This window comes from Pygocentrus nattereri, chromosome 12 (genome assembly GCF_015220715.1).
Source record: "Pygocentrus nattereri isolate fPygNat1 chromosome 12, fPygNat1.pri, whole genome shotgun sequence".
Lineage (NCBI taxonomy): Eukaryota > Metazoa > Chordata > Actinopteri > Characiformes > Serrasalmidae > Pygocentrus > Pygocentrus nattereri.
This window is the reverse complement of record NC_051222.1, coordinates 26,663,694-26,679,488: the sequence shown is the minus strand read 5'-3', so window position 1 is coordinate 26,679,488 and position 15,795 is coordinate 26,663,694. Positions and strand designations below refer to the sequence as shown.

Sequence of the window (15,795 nt, the reverse complement as noted above, 5' to 3'; positions counted from 1 at the left end):
GAACACACACACACTAGGGCGCAGTGAGCACACTTGCCCAGAGCAGAGGGCAGTCCTATCCACGGCGCCCGGGGAGCAATTGGGGGTTAGGTGTCTTGCTCAAGGATACCTCAGTCATGGACTGTCAGCCCTGGGGATCGAACCAGCAACTTTTCGGTCACAGGGCCAGGTCCCTAACCTCCAGCCCTCGACTGCCCCAAACACAGCAATGATTTAAGATTTTAAGCCAGGCATAAGTTGTTAAACTTCAGCCTGTCTTTAAGCCCAGCTAAATTCTAGATCAGGACCGATTTTAGTTTCATGGGCCATAGTGTGCCATGCAGTGTGAGCAGGGAAGAGATGCTCGATTAACTGTCTTTGTCACAGCGTCAACGTTTCACACTGAAAAAAGTTGACATGGGACACACGTTTGCTCCACGGTGTTTCATGGGACCGTTTAGTAGCTAAAAGGGCCAATGAGAAGATGCTATTTTACCATATTTTACCATTTTACCATTTTTAACATGAGTTTGAAACGGAATCTATATTTTGTCCAGCTTTGTTCACGCGGTTGTCCTTGTAGCGCCTGGCTAAGAACGCTGTCTTACACACAGCCAGTACACTCAGGTAGACAACTTAACTGCACCTTAAAGCTCCATGTTTTCATTGATAAACATCTAGGATAGCTCAACAACTGTTCTATGATTTGTGTTTTTATATAGACTTTGAGGTTTGAGGTTTCGTGTAGACCTCTAGTCTGTGCTTTGTTTAGCTCTATAAGCTGTACTTTTACATAATCCTATAGTTTGTACTTTTTATTGTAGTATAGTCTATGCCTTTGTAGAGAGCAATAGCGTGCACATTTTTATCTGTGGTATAATTTGTTTAATTTGTATAATTTTTGTATAGTTTATATAGACATATAGTTTATAGTTTTCTGTAGGTCTACAGGTGAGACTTTTTTGTAAGCATATCATTAATACTTTTGCATATTCCAATCATTTCTGCATTTGTATCTCAGTATAGCTTGTAATCTCGTATAATCCAGTAGTTTGTATTTTTGCACAGAGCTATTCATTTAAATACAGTTTTATGGCGTGGTGGGTAGCGCTGTCGCCTCACAGCGAGGAAGGAGTCTGTGTGGAGTCTGCATGTTCTCCCCGTGTCTGCGTGGGTTTCCTCCCACAGTCCAAAGACATGCAGGCAGGCCAATTGGACATGGTACATTGCCCCTAGGTGTGAGTGTGTGAGTGATTGTGTCTGCCTCTCTGTCTGCCCTGCAATGGACTGGCGACCTGTCCAGGGTGTATCCTGCCTTCCGCCCGATGACCGCTGGGATAGGCTCCAGCACCTCGCCATGACCCCGAGGGAGAAGCAGCTTAGAAAATGGATGGGTGGACATATTGTTAGTAATGTTGATGGATTTTAATAATTTGTACTTTTTTCTTATACTGGCACCTTTTAGTTGGTATAGTTTGTACTTTTGTATAGCAGTTTTGTATAGACTTATATTTTTTATGGGGGCCATTGCTTGCAGTTCTTTATGAATATACGGGCCTGTATTGAAGTTTTCACCTGTTCTACTCCGGTCCAGCTGGAGGCGCTACTTCCCCCTCGGAGCTCGTATTAAGGTGGAGGAGAGGACTCTGTGGTAGACGAGAGGAAGCTGTGGATGTTGTGTTGTCACTCTCAGTGAAGATGTCGGGCCACGATCATCTCTCCTTCTGTCTGTGTGATTTAATCAGGTACAGGCCCTTTCTCGCCGTGTGCAGTGAGTAGAGGCGGTGCTGCTGATTGGCTGAAGGCTGATACAGTGGCGGTGAATCAGGCTCTGCAGCTGATTGCCGTCTAACTCTGACACTTGCCTTCGTATGAATGGGCGGTTGGGTTTGATTGTGTCTAAAATCAGGTAGAACTTACTGAAAGATGTTCATCACCAGGTGTGTATGACATCAGAGCGTTCCATGTTTTAAGCTTGCGCAGTTGTCACTCTAATTTTTCGGTCCACCTTAAATGACGCCGCAGTTAACGTTACGACGTTCTACATTCTGGCGCGTGTTCAAGCATCGGAATGAAACTGTGGGGCCATTTAAGGTGGAACGGAAGTAAGAGTCAAATAATGCTGCTCGTGTATTGTTTCTTCACTAATTAAGGCCAGGCTTTGCACTAAACATTGCTGTGAGGATTTGATTGTATTCAGCCACAAGAGCAGTAGTGAGGTCAGGTGCTGGTGTTGTTGATCGGTTGTAGATCACTCCAGCTCATCAGGTGATTGAGCTCCGTCACTCCAGAGAACACAGTTCCACTGCGCCACAGCCCAATGCTGGGGGGCGTTATACCCCTCTAGCTGACGTTTGGCTTCGGGCGTGGTGAACATGCACTATATTTCCTAAAGTGTTCACTCACCCATCCAAATCATTGAATTCAGGTGTTCCACTCACTTCCATGGCCACAGGTGTATAAAACCAAGCAAAGAGTGGGTCGCTCTCAGGAGCTCAGTGAATTCCAGCATGGTACCGTGATAGAACACCACCTGTGCAACAGTCGTGAAATTTCCTTGCTACCAAATATTCCACAGTCAACTGTCAGTGGGATTATAACAAAGTGGAAGGGATTGGGAACGACAGCAATTCAGCCACAAAGTGGTCAACAACGTAATACGACAGAGCGGGGGTCAGCGGATACTGAGGTGCATAGTGTGCAGAGGTCGTCAACTTTCTGCAGAATCAATCGCTACAGACCTCCAAACGTCATGTGGCCTTCAGATTAGCTCAAGAACAGCATAGAAAGCGTCATGAAATGTGTTTCCATGGCCGAGCTGCTGCATCCCAGGACTTACGTCCCCAAGCGCAATGCAAAGCATCGAATGCAGTGGTGTAAAGTGCCGTCACTGGACTCTAGAGCAGTGGAGACGTGTTCTCTGGAGTGACGAATCACGCATCTCCGCCTGGGAATCCGATGGCCGAGTCTGAGTTTGGTGGTTGCCAGGAGAACAGTAATTGTTTGACTGCATTGTGCCAAATGTAAAGTTTGGTGTAGGGGGGATTGTGGTGTGGGGTTGTTTTTCAGGAGTTGGGCTCGGCCCCGTAGTTCCAGTAAAAGGAACTCTTAATGCTTCAGCAGACCAAGAGATTTTGGACAATTTCATGCTCCCAACTTTGTGGGAACAGTTTGGGCACGGCCCCTTCCTGTTCCAGCACGACTGCGCACCAGTGCACAAAGCAAGATGCATAAAGACATGGATGAGCGAGTTTGATGTGGAGGAACTTGACTGGCCTGCACAGAGTCCTGACCTCAACCCGATAGAACACCTTTGGGATGAATTAGAGCGGAGACTGTGAGCCAGGCCTTCTCGTCCTACATCAGTGTCTGACCTCACAAATGTGCTTCTGGAAGAATGGTCAAAAATTCCCATAAACACACTCCTAAACCTTGTGGAAAGCCTTCCCAGAAGAGTTGAAGCTGTTATAGCTGCGATGGGTGGGCCGACATCATATTAAACCATATGCATTAAGAATGGGATGTCATTCAAGTTCATATGCGTGTGAAGACAGACGAGCAAATTCTTTCGGCAATATAGTGTAGGTAGGGGTGGGCAGTATGATGATATTTATATGTGACAGTAACAACCTATAAAATATCTTGCAGTATTGTGATGGGACGTGTTTGCCATATCACCCAGCCCATAATATTAGACTCGTGTGCAGCTGCTCCAGAACATCTCGTTCTATATGCAGTGCTCTCTGTGGAGATTATACAAACTGTGTGCAATAAACAGTGGGTGCACCTCAAAGTAGCTGAAATTGCTTAACAAAAGGGGTGTCTGGATATTTTTTGGCCCATTTCCTGGACATGGGTTGAGCCTAGTCCTGGACTGAAATGCAGTGCCGATGGTAAAATGCCGTTCTAATTTTTTTATGGTTTAGGGTTAGTCTAGGTCTAACAGTTCTTTTTCTTTCAATGAACAAAGCCCATGATAGGACCAAAAAGAGAAGATTCCACTACAGGAATTAAATTAGGTTCCTGTCTGGAAGAGCCTGGTATTTAAAAGCACTCACTTCTAGACATGCAGGAATCTGGAAATGTGATGACTTTGATCAGTTCTGATGATCAAAACAAAAACATTATATTCAGATACAATCTTAAGATAAAAGTTTTAAAATGCACATTGTGAAGAAGAAAGCACATATTCTCTGCTCTACCACTGTCCCTCCAGTATATATCATATTTCATATTTTTCAGTGCCATAGGACAGTTTATCTTTTATTACCTGCTGATCTCTGACCTTTTTTGATCCTTTAGGAAAAGATTTAAAGCATCATGATTTAGTTTGATTGATGGAAAATAATATAAAAAAAATAAATGTGTGAGTAGTGGAATACAAACAGTACAGCAGTATAAATGGACCTTTGCCTTTTTACATTTTTACATTGCCTGAAAACTCTTTTTGGGACAGAAATGAGCATGTACCTTATTGATTATTATTATTATAAGCAGTTATAATCCATTCCAATTTAGATGCAGCTGAATCATCCCCTTCAGACAGATGCATCGTGATGCATTTTTACTTGCCATGGCCCGTGACATGGCAAGTCTGAACTTTTTCCATGTGTCTGGTTTTTGCAGGTTGCTGTGGTCTCTGCTGTTACCCTGTTTCTGCCTGTGCCTTGTTCTTACGGGGTTGCTGTTCCTGCTGATCGTGGGAGTGCGGGCGTGGCTCCAGTCCAACAGGAAAGCACGGAGAGCTCGCGATAGACGGCCTGCAGTCGCATTCTTCCACCCATATTGCAACGCTGGAGGTGGAGGAGAGAGAGTGCTGTGGTGTGCTATAAGAGCCCTGCAGAATAGGTACGTCACATATGTAAATGTTCCAGTCGGTAGTCACTGATTGAACCAGCATTTGAACTACATGGGCCAGTACAGAGATACACCTGCTTTATGAAGCTATGAAAAAATAATAAATAAGTCAAGAGATTTTATGTATCCGAAATGATGAACAGTTCTGTAGGTGTAGAACATTGAGAATAAAGTTACAATAAAATTAATATCCAGAATTATTTCTATTTTAAAAGTGATCAACAAATCTGCAGACAACCTGACAAAAACCATCTGTTATCTATTATTTATTATGTGTTTATTATTCTGTGTTATTAATGCACAACCCCAATTCCAAAAAAGTTGGGATGCTGTGTAAAATGTAAAGTTCTAAATGAGTTGATATTTTTCATGAAATGATAAAATGTCTCATTTTCAATATCAGATATGTGTTCTATGGTCTACTATGAATAAAATAGGGGTCTATGAGATTTGCAAATTATTGCATTCTGTTTTTATTTACATTTTGCACAGCATCCCTACTTTTTTTTTGGAATTGGGGTTAGAGATGCAATAACAAAATGTATTAATATGACCAGTGATTCCAAAATTTTGAATAGTAGTGTATCTTTTTACAGCAAGTTGCTTTACAAAATAAGTGTTAATAGGCTAAACTGCTAAAATGCGAATGCAGACTTCTGCCACATGTTGATTGCATTTTAAATCACCATTCATTTTGCCAGTGGGAATTTTCTGATAACTGACTGAAATTCATTTAAACAGGCATTTTGCGACAGTAAAAGCACATTAGCTGTGAGCATAATATAACAGTGGAATAACTTGCTGAGCCACATGACATTAATCATTTAAAATACAGTTGAGCTGCTGCACTGAATCTTAATGCGTTGATTTGATGACTTTCCTTCCTCGTCTCCCAGGTACCAAGATGTGGATTTTGTAGTCTACACTGGAGACCAGGGTGTGACAGATGAGCAGATTCTGAATGGCGCCCGTCGCCGATTCAATATCCGTCTACCACGGCCTGTCCGCTTCATCTTCCTGAAACATCGCCTTCTAGTGGAAGCCAGTCTGTATCCGCACTTCACTCTGCTGGGTCAGAGTATTGGCTCGCTTTTCCTGGGCTGGGAGGCGCTCACATCCTTCACTCCGGACCTGTACATTGACTCCATGGGCTACGCCTTCACCCTGCCTGTGTTCCGCTACCTGGGCGGCTGCAGAGTAGGCAGCTACGTCCACTACCCCACCATCAGCACGGACATGCTCTCTGTGGTCCGGGAGAGGAACCCCAGGTAATACGGGTTTACAACCCGACTTTGCATCATTACTATTAGACTCATTCATCAATTCAAGCTTCTTATACACAGTGAGTCTCTACAAAGAACATGTAGAAGGAAGAGAAAGCTTCAGTGACTTTAGTGTGTGTGTGTGTGTGTGTGTGTGTGTGTGTGTGTGTGTGTCTGTGAGAGAATACGTTCCAAATCCTCTGTGATTGTAGTCTCTCGCTCTTATTTCTTGTTACAGTAAAGGGTCTAGAGGGGAACTGGAGCTTTCCACTTTACCTTTTTGTTTGTTGTTTATTAATTCATAGGTCACCAGCACTGTCCACTGTAGTCAGATGAAGGTGCTGAAGGTATCGCTTTAAGCTGTATTTGAATGAGAGGTCTACAGTCACATATTCAGCATCGGTTATGGAAAAAAGTTGACATGCATTGTTTAAAGTGTTCTATAATGCTCCTATGATACACATGGCCTTTCTAACAGATTGTTATACACTATTGGAAGTGCAGGTGGCAATATGAATGATGTGATGGGAGTAAAGTGAGAGAAATTTAAACATTACTGTTCCTTTCGTCCCTCTTGTAGGTTCAACAACGCAGACTACATCACCAGTAACCCTGTGCTGAGTGCCCTGAAGGTGGTTTATTACTGTGCCTTTGCGCTGCTATATGGGCTGGCCGGCTCTTGCAGCGATGTGGTCATGGTCAACTCCACCTGGACGCTGGGCCACATCCTTGCCCTTTGGCGCGCCCCCAATCGCACCAGCGTGGTGTATCCACCCTGCGACGTCCAGGCGTTCCTCGACATCCCTCTGGAGGATGAAGAGGAACAGGATGCGGGTAAGAAGTGCCACTCCGTGGTGTCGGTAGCCCAGTTCCGGCCAGAGAAGGACCACCAGCTACAGATCAGGGCCTTCCGGAAACTTCTGAACGGGAAAGAGGCGGAGCCTGGAGGGAGGGAGTCTGTGAAACTGGTGCTGATTGGAGGATGTCGGAACCAGGAAGATGAGGACAGGGTGCTGATGCTGAGGGGGCTGTGCCAAGAGCTGGGTGTGGGTGACAGAGTGGAGTTCAAACTCAACATTCCATTTGAGGAGCTGAAGAAGGAATTGGTGGAGGCTACGATCGGCCTGCACACCATGTGGAACGAACATTTTGGCATCGGTAAGAAGCGTAATTGATCTGTCTGTACACCGGGTGCAAATGCATTCTTTCATAACAACTGTTGCTAGGTTGGACAAGCTTTAGAGAATGATGGCGAAAATGTCATGCAACCTAATGAGAAACTGTACTGCACAAAACACCTACGTCTATAGTGGATTACTAGTTTTAAATGACTTTTTTTTTGTATGTGTGTAAAAGTCACACAGTTGGGAAAGTTCAGGTCTAGGTTTTTTTCCGTCTTTTTTGTTGTGGAATTGTGCTGGGATGTTTCAAATTATTTCACTTAGAAAATGAACAGAACATTTGATCAGACCTGGGTTGTTCACACTTTTGCATGTTATATTTTGTGTTATATTTTACCTGTAATCCTATTTTGTGGATCTAGTCACAATTTCTACATTTTATAAATGCTTATGCATCAGCATTGGCAGGTATGTACATGGAAAAATGTCAGATGTCAGCATTGGCCCACAAATCCCATGTCAGTGCATCCCTGCCTGTTCTGTAATAAGAGTTTCTCCAGGTTTTCTATTCACTTATTAATTACCCACAGGGCAAACTGTGGTGCAGCTCATTAACCTAAAGAATTAGCCTTTAGGGACTGGTTATGTTTCTAACATTTCTCTGTTGCTCTGTCTCTCTCAGGTGTGGTTGAGTGCATGGCTGCAGGGACAGTCATCCTGGCCCACAAATCTGGTGGGCCCAAGCTGGACATTGTGGTACCACACGATGGTGGTCCAACAGGCTTTCTGGCTGATGATGAGGACAGTTATGCTGAGGCCATGGAGCGGATCCTCAGCCTGACACCCAGTGCACGCCTGGACATCCGGAGAAGAGCACGGCAATCAGTCACACGCTTTTCTGACCATGAGTTTGAGGCATCTTTCCTGGCAGCAGTGGAGCCACTGATGGGCACTCTGGAGCGATGAGGGCTGGAGAGTCTGAAGGGACTTTATATTCCCTGCTAACAGCTCATGAATACAGACTTACTGTAGACTCTTTCGCATATAATCCATAACGTTCATGAAAGTTAAGACCAGAGCACGGCTGAGCCAACAAACACCAACAGACAATCTAATGTTAGCAGTTGTTTTATAATGTTTAGAAAATGGGAATGTAGAAGACATGGAGAACGCTCAATGGGAGCAAGATGTTCTAGAAATGTGTGAATGGAGCCGGAACATTCTAGAACAGTGTTTGTTAATTGAGCGTTTTGTAGTAAGGCTTCAATGTTTAGTTGTCAACATTTGTTTGGGTGGGGGTTGGGGGAGTGGCAATGGGGCCATTCTAGAACAGTGTAAAAAGAAGTCTAGAATGGTATAAATGAGGGAGAATGTTCTAGGACAGGTTTAACAGAGGAGGTGGCATTCTAGGTATTAGTTGAAAACATTCTACAACACCATGAATAGGTAATGACATTCTAGAACAGGGTGAATGGGCAAGGACATTCAAGAACTGCATGAATGGGGAAGAACATTGTAGAACAAGATAAAAGGGTGAAATTCTAGACCATGTATGAATGGGTGGGTTAACATCCAAGAACAGTGTGAATTGTGAAGGACATTCTAGAACTGTGAATAGTAGGAGGACATTCTGGAACAGTGAGAATAAGGGAGAACATTGTAGAATCTTGTAAATGAGATGAGAACATTCTGTAATGGTGTGAATAGGGGTGGGGCGGGGCTGGGGGGTTATGTAAATTCAGCATCGACAAACAGGTTTATGTTTGTCGGTGTTTGTTTGTTTTGGTGTGCTCTGGCCTTTAGCCAGTATCTACCTATAGACCCAACATTCCTGTAGATTCTAGAAAAGACTTTCATCATTCTGCTTCTAGAATACATGCAAATCCATGTGGATTTTATTTGTGGAAAAATTGTTGCGTCCCTATTGAATTGTGGGAAATGCAGTTCAGAAGAAAACCTGCAGGGGGTGTGTGGAGTAATACCATGAACAGTAATTGATACAAATTCCCCTGCAGTTACAAAAGAACAGACAAAGTGCTGAAACACTCTTATAATAGAGGCCAATGGGCAGTTGCCGAATTCCGTCTTTTAATAAGAAGTATATTTGTAGAACACTTTCATGCATTCATGTCAGGCTGTAAATCTGTACTATTTGCTCTTTCAGAGAGAAGACTGGCCAGCACAGTGGTGTGGCCAGAGGTTTCACAGGCTCCTTCCTGGTCAGCATGAATACTTTAAAATAGCAGGGGCTGTGTTTTATGAAACAACTGCTGGAGGATCCCTTTCAAGGAGCTGCCTAATCACCAGATCTGTTTCATAGTATGTACAAAACCCACCATTAGCCATTCTAACAGAATCTGGTCGTGGATCAACTGTACAGGGGCGCAGTGGAATGCAGGGAAAAGTTGACTGACCTAGTCTCGAGTCTAGTGCACACAAACTGCAAACAAACAAATGGACACTGTTTTGTCTCAGAACACAGTCCTACCTGCTGCTGCTGTAATGCTGGTCTTTATATGTATTTTCTTTATATCTGGTCTTTATATTTTTTTCTCTGCCTTATGCTTAATTTGTTCTTGCTCCAATTTCCATCAGAGGCTGCTCACAGCAGTTCTTCCGTAACTTATTATAGGGCGCCTGCCTAATAGTGATTTACCTATTAGTTTCCACCTTTTTGATTTCTCCTTGAGGAAAAGTTTAAAGCATTTTGCAGATGTGGTTTGAAACACTGTGGTTTATCACTGAAAACAATCTGAATGCGAATGTTTCTTGATAGAAAAGTCGTTTACAATAGAATGTTTACAATAAATTATATAAGTCTGGCTTTGGATGATTTCATTTTTCTAGTTTTAAAGATCAGAAAATAAGAATGTGGGGAAAAGTGATAAAGGTGCAACACTAGGTTTTAGGTCCATAGTCAAGGACTAAATTTATCTCTATAATATGTACCTATATATCTCGTAAATGCAAATATGTACTAATTTATATTGCTTATATAAACAACCACATGCACTGAAGCCATAAGTTTGAAATTCTGTTAAAGAGTTATGCATGTGTTAAACCAGCTGAGCTATAAGTAGGTATTAGGGCTGCACAACATATTGTTGGTTAATTGCAATATTTGCTATAGCAAAAGGCTGCATTGTGCAAATGAACAAGGATTTACATTGTTCAACAATGGCAGCAAGAATTGGTGCAAATAATGCATCCACTGTTATTACATCAGTGTGCTTTTAATTTCTTGCAAGGCATATCATGACTGCAAAAATGTGACCGTATATTCACAATATGGCATCCTGTGTGTATCATGCAGAACTAGAATGTTCAACTAGTGTGTTATCCATAGGAAAGCCCAACTGGGAATAGTTTATTCCTATTACACAACTGTCCTATTATTGATATTACACAACATCTGCAACAGAAACTGAACTCCTGGGTACTGACTAATCTGCTGCTGTGTTGGTATTTACCTAAACTATTGCTCTTATCTCTCTCTCCTTCTCTGGTGCCCTCTTTCATGAACCAATCTTGGCTAAGGCCTTGGGCTCACTACACTGAATTGTCAATCTATGAGGTCCACCTACCACCGACAGTCACGATGGAACCACCACTGACCAGTTATTATTTGGGTGGTGAATGTATGTGCGCCTCCCCTGTGTGTTCGCCCCTCCCTCATGTCTCAAGGCGCAGCGTAATGCACAGATCTGATTGGTTGAGTAGCATCACGTGATTTTTACAATGCATGCGATTGGTCTGTGAGTCTCCTCGGCCGCTAAAGTGTTACTGTAAATGCTATAAAAGCTACGCCAATTAAAATAGGACCACACAGTCAAATTAAATAATGCTCCATAGCTTATTTGTTATGGTCCAGGTCCACATAGAACAGCATCTGGGTCCGGACTCGGACCGCAGTCCACCTATTAGTGACCTCTGGTCTAACTCCCCTAACACACCAAGCTCGCAGTCAGCTGTCTGATATAAAATATCTCACAAAAGTGAGTACACCCCTCACATTTCTGCAAATATTTTATTATATATTTTCATGGGACGACACTATAGAAATGAAACTTGGATATAACTTAAAGTAGTCAGTGTACAGCTTGTATACCAGTATAGATTTACTGTCCTCTGAAATTAACACACAGCCATTAATGTCTAAATAGCTGGCAACATAAATGAGCACACCTCACAGTGAACATGTCTAAATTGTGCTCAAAGTGTCAATATTTTGTGTGACCACCATTATTATCTAGCACTGCCTTAACCTTCTTGGGCATGGAGTTCACCAGAGCTGCACAGGTTGCTACTGGAATCCTCTTCCACGCCTCCATAGGCTTCCTTCTGGGACGACAACCATGCAGACCGAGTTGATGCATAGTGCGGTGTATGGTCTGAGCACTGACAGGCTGACCTCCCACTTCTTCAACCTCTGCAGCAATGCTAGCAGCACTCATGCGTGTATTTTTTGAAGCCAACCTCTAGATATGCCGCTGAACACATGGACTCAACTTCTTTTGTTGGCCCTGACGAGGGCTGTTCGGAGTGGAACCTCTCCTGGAAAACCGTTGTATGACCTTGGCCACTGTGCTATAGTTGAGTTTCAGCGTGTTAGCAATCTTCCTATAACCTCGGCCATCTTTGTGGAGAGCACCAATTGTATTTCTCACATCCTCAGAGAGTTCTTTGCCATTAGGTGCCATGTTGAATATCCAGTGGCCATTATGTACGAATTGTATCCAAAACACCAAATTTAACATCCCTGCTCCCCAGTCACACCTGGAACCTTGTAACACTAATGAGTCACATGACACCAGGGAGGAACGACACAATTGGGCACGATTTGGACATGTTCACTCTGAGGTGTATTCACTTGTGTTGCCAGCTATTTAGACATTAATGGCTGTGAGTTGAGTTATTCTCAGAGGACAGTAAATCTATGCTGCTATACAAGCTGAACACTGACTACTTTAAGTTATATCCAAGTTTCATTCCTATAGTGTCGTCCCATGAAAAGATATAATAAAATATTTGCAGAAATGTGAGGGGTGTACTCACTTTTGTGAGATACCGTATAACATATTTTGTTATAAATACGTAAATAAAGGCCACATGAAAAGTATGAAAGTGATCAGGCATCCCAGCATTACATTAAGCATGGAATGTTCTAGTCCCCTGATAACGGCAGGATAATGGGCCTCTCAGCCCGCTCAGCGTTTTCCGGGCGGCCGGTGGTAAAACAGACACTTATCCTTGCCCAGTTTCCTACGGAACCCCATAGGGGTCACTACTGAGAAACAAACACTGTGAGGAGGAAAATCTGTCCCTTCAGTTTCGTAATCCGTACTCTCAGGATTTAAAGTATCTCAGGATACTTTACTGAGTCGTGGCCAGTTTTCCCTTCATTTCTTTCTTTAGTTATGCTTTGTAAATTTCTTTAATAAATAATTTTAATCTAACTCAGTGTCAGAAACAACATTTTCTGTCAAGTCATTTTATATCACACCGAGTCATTAATTATTTCTCTTTATTTTATTTCTCTTTAGTTTATTTTCCAAAATAAAAGTCTCTAAATATTTACTGCAGTGCAATTTGTAAACTTGACATTTCAAGCATGTAAAACATGTGACTTTTTGTTAAACTTAAAGGCTGATAGATATTACTGGAGAAGACTGTTCGCCTATTAGCTAGCTATCTGTTGAGCTGGGTTTTTGGATGAACTGGTATTATATCACAACAAAGAGCTTTCTTTTTACATTTTACATTTACATTTATGGCATTTGGCAGACGCTCTTATCCAGAGCGACTTACAATTTGATCATTTTTACACAGATTGGCCAAGGTAGTGTTAGGAGTCTTGCCCAAGGCCCCTTTTGGTATAGTGTAGGGTGTTTGCCCTGGTGGGAAATTGAACCCCAGTTTACAGTGTAGAAGGCAGAGGTGTTAACCACTACACTATCCAACCACTATCCATTTGTATTGCATACCGGTAGCGCTGCATTGGTACAACAGTTTTTTCAGAGGTATTTAACCAATGTATCGGGAAAAAAAAACAAACACTTACATTGGTCTTTTGATTAAATACTCAGATCCCGTTTAAATATTCATACTATTACAAACCGTTGTTGTTGATAGCAAATCGGTATGTTACAGCTGCCACAGTCCAAGTTAGATTGTATATTCAAACTGTTCGTCCGTGTTGCTCATTCATGATTAACGCAACTGTCTTTGTTTTGTTTTTTTTACCATTGACATTTTAGTACTTATTTTAAGAACCTCCTTTTGCACAGTGGTAGTTTTGAAATGTTGGAAAACTCGTCAAAAAACGTGCATGCCATTACAAATGTACAGATTTGTGTTCATTAATATCACACTGCACACAACAGAGAAGAGTAGATTTGATCATTTTTGTTTTATATTCGTAACATTTGATTCTCAGGAACGTGAGAAGGATCAATGTGCAGGTTAAAGGTGGTTTAATAAAACAGGGAAATCCAAGGGGCAAGGTCAAGGACAGAAAAGGAAGACAAAAGCCGAAAAGAAGTCAGCAAAAAAACAGGCAAAAGTATCCAAAAGGGCAAGAGCAAAAACCGGTTCAAAGAGCAGGCAACAGTCCAAAACACCAAAAGAAGACAAGGGAATAATCAAGACTTGGTAAGGCAGACACCAAGGAACTGGCAATACTTCACAAGGTGTGAGTGCAACCGAGAGGTTTTTATAGCAGAGCAGAGTAGGGTGGAAATGAGGATCAGGTGGAGCTCATTAGGGTTGTCGTGGTAATAGTGTTAGAACTCAGGAGAGGAGGACCTCTGGTGGCCAGCAGGGAGATTGCTGACAACATTGTACTATGTATGTTTGATTTTATCCTAATATTACAATAAATAAATAAATAAATAATGATGTTTGTTTAGAGTTGGATATGGTGGCTAAGCAGCCATGGACCAACCACACCTCAGACAGCAGTGTTTAGGAAAGTAACCATCACTTTGTTTATTTCAGTAACACTGCTGTGATAATGCTACTCTCTGCTGGCCCTCTATGGGGCTTGCAGTGTAATGTTTAGCTGTAAGCTAGCAGTGGTGCGTTCACTCTTTCACACTGGGTTTCATTATGTCATTCACTGAGCACCGTCATGTTTCCTAACAATCTGATTTGGTCAATACAGACTACTGCCACCAGCTGGCTCCTTCTGGTATGATAAGTTATTTTTTCCGTAGATGCAGAACGCAGGTTTATATCAGCAGTACTCTTTTCTTTTCTCCCACGGTCTCTGACGTGAGGTAATGGTACATTTTAAGACAGCCCCAGCCGTCCGAGGAAAAACACGCAATGTCTCAGATCTGGTGACCAAATGGCCCCAGAGAAAAGATATCAGACCAAACGGCCTCAGAAAAAACTGTGAAAATGTTACACTGGCATTTATATTGAGATACACCTTGGTTTTCTAAGTCATACAAACCAGTCTGTGCTCGACCAGGCTTGTGTTTGGTCTGATACCTTTTCTCTGAGGCTGTTTGGTCTGAGGGCATTTGGTCTGATGTTCAGTTTCACCAGATCTGAGTCATGACGGTGGTTTTTCTGGAGCCTCGAAGTCTTTTATCTTGAGGAATGATGGCGATTCTGATGCAGACGGCTGAGGATGTCCTAAAATGTACCCCGTAGCCCTGCCTAGTGCTAATTAACATATATTTGCCTGTTGGTCAGTTAGAAAAAGAAAATGAAAACTGGAAAATGAAAAGTGAATCTCCAGCAGGTGGCACTGATGTTCGTTTTCATTTGCCTTTTCATTCTGACAGTTAAAGCGCGCCAAACTCAATCACAGACTGTCACTTTGCTGTTGATTTATCCATTTTACTTTTTCATTTTAATTTTGTCAGATTTGCAGCCGATTGCTATGAAAAAGAAGTAAGAAAGTTAAATTTGCATTTTGATTTTAGTTTTCATTTAGTTTAGTTTCATTTCCTTTTTGGCTGGATTTGCCTCCCATATTGGACGGCTGTTCTCAGTTGGCCTTGGTTGGTACTCGTTCTTCTTTGTTGGCTTCGTGTCAGGGCCAACATGTGCACCAGTAGATGGACTATAGTCCTGAACTGCAAGGAGTTCCAGCAAGGTGGGTGTGTCTAATAACGTGTATGCGTATTTAGTGATAAGAGCAGTAGAGCAAATGGCAGTTCTAGGAAGCATGCCAGAGTAGATCTAGACAAAAGAGAGCCAGAGAGAGAGAAGCCAAGTAAAACACACCAGCATACAGGGAAAGGAGGAGAGAACAGAAACAGAGAGAGAGAGACAGATTGATTTCAATCCAAACAAAAGAGATAAACCCAGAGGCATGTCCTCCACTGCCAGGCAAATCTAATCAATAGGGATAAATTAACTTTAACTTTCATAACAAAACTTCTGAGAATGTTAATTTTATAGGGGAATGAACGATTGTTCTTAACTTAAAAAGGAAATTCCGCCAATGTTTTGCAAATGTTGCATAATTTACTTGTTGAGAATTGTTGGTTTGATGTGAAATGGTTCACTGTAGAGAAATGTATCCTTAAATTTGAATTTCCTTACAATGGTGTCAATAGGAT

At 42.3% G+C, this 15,795-nt stretch overlaps 1 protein-coding gene across 1 annotated transcript; it reads left to right on the top strand.

The window, feature by feature from the left end:
- The first annotated feature begins 1,599 nt into the window (after positions 1-1,599).
- alg11 (ALG11 alpha-1,2-mannosyltransferase) lies at positions 1,600-10,041 on the top strand. The gene is made up of 5 exons (XM_017712157.2): positions 1,600-1,724; positions 4,606-4,827; positions 5,733-6,104; positions 6,679-7,256; positions 7,902-10,041. The coding sequence occupies exons 1-5, from the start codon at positions 1,678-1,680 to the stop codon at positions 8,183-8,185; spliced, it is 1,503 nt and encodes a 500-aa protein (XP_017567646.1). The 5' UTR covers positions 1,600-1,677; the 3' UTR covers positions 8,186-10,041.
- Positions 10,042-15,795: the final 5,754 nt, after the last annotated feature.